The sequence below is a fragment of the Cebus imitator genome, unplaced genomic scaffold (assembly GCF_001604975.1).
Source record: "Cebus imitator isolate Cc_AM_T3 unplaced genomic scaffold, Cebus_imitator-1.0 Scaffold998, whole genome shotgun sequence".
Lineage (NCBI taxonomy): Eukaryota > Metazoa > Chordata > Mammalia > Primates > Cebidae > Cebus > Cebus imitator.
This window is the reverse complement of record NW_016108313.1, coordinates 58,872-64,755: the sequence shown is the minus strand read 5'-3', so window position 1 is coordinate 64,755 and position 5,884 is coordinate 58,872. Positions and strand designations below refer to the sequence as shown.

Sequence of the window (5,884 nt, the reverse complement as noted above, 5' to 3'; positions counted from 1 at the left end):
TCCAGAAGGGCTTGGCTTCCCAAAGTGCTGGGATTACAGGCATGAGCCACCAAGCCCAGCCAATAAAGAACCGTTAAACAGATGTTAGTTCATTCATGCAAGTGTAATGGAAGCCTCTTTTCCACAGCCTCTTTCCAGGGTCTCTATCCATTTGGATACCAGCAGGATCAGAGGCCAGAGGGGTCTTTTATTAAACAAAGGAAAGAAAAAGCATGGCTTATGTTCCTTCCCAAGTGGCTCTGTTGTCAGCAGAGGGGAGCATCTTAGCTCAATGTATAGAAGTTACTCAAGAATTTCTACGAGACTAAAACTTATTGAAAAATCATGGAGGACTCTTGAGTTTGTAGAAACATTCCATCTGTGTTCCAAGGATGTGCACTTCAGGGCATGGTGGGTTGCAGCTGTCTCCCTGTGCCATAAAAGACTCTAAGGATGCTGAGATGTTTCATTTGAAGAAGGACCAGTCATCTGGAAAAGACTGACATTGAAGCTTGGCTCTTCCAGGTTGGGTGGTGGTTTCTGATGAGCCATACTTCTTCTTGTTTTGTTGTTTTTCGTTTTTTTTCTGAGATGGAGTCTCCCTCTGTTGCCAGGCTGGAGTGCAGTGGCGCAATCTTGGCTCACTGCAACCTCCACCTCCCGGGTTCAAGGGGTTCTCCTGCCTCAGCCTCCTGAGTGGCTGGGACTACAGTGATATGCCACCGCACCCAGCTAATTTTTGTATGCTTTTAGTAGACACAGGGTTTCACCATGTTGGCCAGGCTGGTTTCAATCTCTTGGCCTCGTGATCCGCCCACCTCAGCCTCCCAAAGTGCTGGGATTACGGGCGTGAGCCACCGTGCCTGGCCTGAGCCATGCGTCTTTTGAGGCTCAGCTTCCCCCCTATCAAACAGAGGGATTGTGATTACGTATCTGCTCTTACTCCCACCTTGTGAGGCACTAATGACGCAACGTGCCTGGTGGGTAACAAGAAACGGGAACTGTGGCACATACTCTGCAAAGGGAGCTTCTCTGAGTTTCCAAGTTTTGATTGAAATGGATTCCCACATCCTCACTCTTCATGCTAATGTGGGATGTTTTCACTGCTTAAGTCGAAATTAAGAGAATTCACGCTTTAGGAAAAAAATGATGCATAGCTCAAACACAGAAAGACCTATTGTCAATAAATATATAAATACTATACAGGTGGGTCAATCTTAAATCCCTATCCATTGGGAAGTGGGTGAGCCTGAGTGACCATGAGATCAACTTTCATCCTGGGCTCTGCACTCAGTGTCCTGATTCCACAGAGAGTTCCCGGCTGGCCCATGCTCCATGTCACGTTCTAACACAGCATTTGGTATCTCACGGTGTTGACTTTTTCCTCGATCCATCTGTGAAGACATCTCAGTCACTCCACAACTATTCAAGATTCACCCTTGAAATGACAAGATTCCCTTGATGGCTTTCAGAGAGTCTGTTTATTGCTATTTCTAACTTCTATTGCATAGATCTGTGCAGTGGTGAAATTTAGGGCACTTTCTCTCCTCTGCTATAATCTGGAGTAGCGTTACAAAATCTGAGTTGTAGCTAACTAGTGCTGTACTCACAGAGAGTGGGCCATGAAGTCTCCCATCTCTCTTTGCATTGCTGGTTTGTATTATTGGGTGCATTAGATGACTGCAGCTTTTGGCAAGAAGAATCTAGATTACAGATTCCTACAGGTGCTGACATCTATCTTGCAGCAGCTAGAAATAATCAAACCTGGTTTTCACTGTGTTAGTATCTCACACACACTTCCACTCCAAATACTTCCTCTTTAACTCCTGGCCTCAAGTGATCCTCCCGCCTTGGCATCCCAAGGCAGTGGAATTACAAGTGTGATCCACGGTGCTTGGCTGGAATGTAATTTTTTTTCTTTCACTTTTTGTTTTGTTTTGAGACAGAGTTTCACTGTGTCACCCAGGCTGGAGTGCAGTGGCACAATCTTGGCTCACTGCAACTTCTATCTCCCGGGTTCAAGTGATTCTCATGCCTCAGCCTCCCAAGTAGCTAGGGTTACAGGCATGTGCCACCATATGGTGCCTGGCTAATTTTTGTATTTTTAGTAGAGATGGGATTTTGCCATGTTGGCCAGGTTGGTCTAGAACCCCTGATCTCAGGTGATCTGCCTCCCTCGGAGTCTCAAAGTGCTGAGATTACAGGCGTTAGCCACCACAAAATATAATTTTTAGCAATAGCCTTTGGTAATCCAATTTAGTTGTGCTAATGAATTTCTCCCAGATCATTACATTTTTTCCGGATAGAGTTTACTAAAGAAGGTCTTCTTTATGGCAACCTTCAGCTCCTTGTTCCTGAGGCTGAAGATGATGGGGCTGAGGAAGGGCGTGAGGACCGTGTAGGTGATGCCCATCAAGGTGTCTCCTTCTGGAGACTGGGGACCTTTGGGCTTCAGGTAAACGACAGAGGCAAAGCCATAGTGCACGACCACCACCGTGAGGTGAGAGGCACAGGTGGAGAAGGCCTTGTTCCGACCTTCAGCAGAAGGGATCTTCAAGATGGTAGCCACGATGAAGGCATAGGAGAGGAGAATGAGGAGCAAACAGCCCAGCAGGGCCATGATACACACCAAGCCGACGCCCAGGGCCACCATCAGCACATCATCACCACAGGCCAACTTCAGCAGAGGTGGCACGTGGCAGGCGAAATGGTGGATCTCATTGGGTCCACAGAAGGAGAGGTGGAAAATGGCCGTGGTCACCACGATCCCCATGACAGAGCCACCAGCCCATGAGCAGCCCAGCAGGCAGGCGCAGCCCCGCGGGCTCATGAGCACATTGTAGCGCAACGGGTGGCAGATGGCCACGTAGCGGTCGTAGCCCATGACGGTGAGCAGGAAGGAGTGGGTGAAGCCGAAGGTGAAGGAGAAGAACATCTGGCTGGCGCAGGCCAGGATGGTGATGGAGCACCGGGTGGATAGCAGGTCAGCCAGCATGCGTGGGATTATGGCCACGGTGTAGAGGATCTCGGAGACAGAGAGGGCACACAGCAGGAGGTACATGGGCGTGTGGAAGCCACGCTCACTCCACACAGTGGCCATGATGAGCAGGTTGCCCAGCAGCGTGAACAGGTACATGAGCAGGAGCAGCAGGAAGAGCATCAGCTGCAGGTGGGGGAAAGCGGAGAAGCCGATGAGGATGAACTGGGTCACTGTGGAGTGATTGGCTCCCAGCATGGAGTCTGTGCCTGGGGTGAGATGTGACAGGGAGACATCAGTTACTGGATGAAGAAAGGTTCTCAGCCTTCACCATACCTGGATTCGCCCAAGGGGCTACTCTTGGTAAATGGTAAAGCTGGCTTTGGTTCCATTCCCACTCTGTGCCTCCTATAATTTAATACTCTCATCAACCTAGTGAGAATCATACTATTTTTTCGACCCCCTTTTGAAGTACCTTGAGGATACTCATTTAGAATGTTGAAGTGCAGAGCTTGCAGGCGAAGCTATTGAAACGGTAGATCTGAGATTTGAACCCATAGGTGGGCTGGCTCTAAAAACTATGATAGACTGGACAAAGAGGATGTGGCACATATACATCATGGAATACTATGCAGCCATAAAAAAACGATGAGTTTGTGTCCTCTGTAGAGACATGGATGAATCTGGAAACCATCATTCTCAGCAAACTGACACAAGAACAGAAAATCAAATACCACATGTTCTCACTGATAGGCAGGCATTGAACAATGAGAACGCATGGATACAGGGAGGGGAGCATCATACACTGGAGTCTGTTGGGGAGTGGGGCTAGGGAAGGGACAGCAGGGGGTGGGAAGGTTGGGGAGGGATAACATAGGGAGAAATGCCAGATATAGGTGATGGGGGGATGGAGGCAGCAAACCACCTTCCCATGTATGTACCTATGTAACAATCCTGCATCATCTGCACATGTACCCCAGAACCTAAAGTACAATTAAAAAAAATACCCTCCACTATTCCTCTACGTTGCCCCCCAAATGAAAACGCTCCAGGCTGGCGTGGTGGTTCACACCTTTAATCCTAGAACTTTGGAGGCTGAGGCGGGAGGATGGCTTGCACTTTGGAGGCTGAGGCAGGAGGGTGGCTTGAGCCCAGGAATTCGAGGCTGCAGCAAGCTATGATGGCACCACTGCCCTCCAGCCTGGATGACAGAGCCAGACCCTGTCTCTCAAAAAAGAAGAAAAAAATATTCCTTTACTGAAGCTTCCATTCATTCCGTCTCTGTCCTCTTACTCCCTTATGATAAATCATGTTCTTCCCTCTTCCAGATATCATAAGATGTTTCCACCCATGGCTACAACACCTTGGAGCAGAGCACGCCTCTAAATTTCAACCAAGGACTTCTCTGGGGTTATCCACGTAGGAAAGCAGAGGCAGGAGACGGTGTGGCACTAAGAAAAGAGCCAGAAATCATGCTCTGATTGTTTTGCAGTTCCCATGAAGTATGCCTCTATGTTTTGAGGCAAAGAAATGTAGCCATCAGACAGAAAGAGGCATGTGGGAATCAGCAGATCTCAGTTCAAATCCCTCCTCTGGCTGTTGTATAATTATTTTATTTATTTAGAGACAGAGTTTCACTCTTGCCCAGGCTAGAGTGCAATGGGGTGATCTTGGCTCACCACAACGTCTGCCTCCTGGGTTCAAGTGACTCTCCTGCCTCAGCCTCCCAAGTAGCTGGGATTACAGGCATGGGCCACCATGCCCGGCTAATTTTGTATTTTTAGTAGATACGGGGTTTCTCCATGTTGGTCTGGTCAGTCTCGAACACCTGACCTCAGGTGATCTACCCGCCTTGGCGTCCCAAAGTGCTGGGATTACAGGCATGAGCCACCACGCCTGACCTATTTATTTATTTTTGTAGAGACAGAGTCTCACTCTGTTGCCCAGACTACAGTCCAACGGTGCAATCATAGCTCACTGCAACCTCCAACTCCTGGATTCAAGCAATCCTACTGCCCCAGCCTCCCAAGTAGCTATGGCTACAGGCACACACCACCTCACCCAGCAGATAATTTATTTTTTGTTATAGAGACGGCATCTTGCTATGTTGCCCAGGCTGGCCTGGAACTCCTCACCTCAAAGTCATCCTCCTGCCTGAGCGTCCCAAAGTGCTGGGATTACAGAAGTGAGCTACTGCACCTGGCCAATATTTTGTAAACTTGGGCAGATTTATCTCTCCGTACCACCATTTCCCCCTCCCTGTCTCAAAGGGCTGCTGTGGGAAGTCAATGAGCTTTTCTTAGGTGACTTAGCCTGCAATAGATGCTACATATAATTAATACAGTAAATGACTATACATGGTCTTTGCTCAGTAAGTAACTTTAATTTCATGAGATTTCCATGTGTCTTTATGAACCACTTAAATATATTTAATTTTTATTTTTTCAAGAGACAGGTCTGGCTCTGTCACTCAGGCTGGAGGGCAGTGGCACAATTATCATAGTTCACTGCAGCCTTCAACTCCTGGGCTCAAGCGATCGCCTCTCCTCAGCCCACCAAATAGCTAGAACTACAGGCATGCATCAGCATGCTTGGCTAATCTCTTTCTTAAAAATTAAGGCAATGGCCGGGTGCAGTGGCTCACACCTGTAATCCCAGCACTTTGGGAGTCCAAGCAGGGTGGATCATGAGGTCAGGAGTTAGAGACCAGCCTAGCCAACAGACCAGCATGGCCAATATGGTGAAATCCTATCTCTACTAAAAATACAAAAATTAGCCAGGCGTGGTGGCACACACCTGTAGTCCCAGCTACTTGGGAGGTTGAGGCAGGAGACCCGCTTGAACCCGGGAGGCGGAGGTTGCAGTGAGCCAAGACTGCACCACTACTCTCCAGCCTGGGTGATAGAGTGAGACTCTGACTCAAAAAAA

General features: G+C 48.4%; 1 protein-coding gene across 1 annotated transcript; it reads right to left on the bottom strand.

Moving 5' to 3' along the window:
- Positions 1 to 2,226: 2,226 nt before the first annotated feature.
- LOC108298563 (olfactory receptor 10H1) lies at positions 2,227 to 3,220 on the bottom strand. The gene has a single exon (XM_017521236.2). The coding sequence runs from the start codon at positions 3,212 to 3,214 to the stop codon at positions 2,267 to 2,269; it is 948 nt and encodes a 315-aa protein (XP_017376725.1). The 5' UTR covers positions 3,215 to 3,220; the 3' UTR covers positions 2,227 to 2,266.
- Positions 3,221 to 5,884: the final 2,664 nt, after the last annotated feature.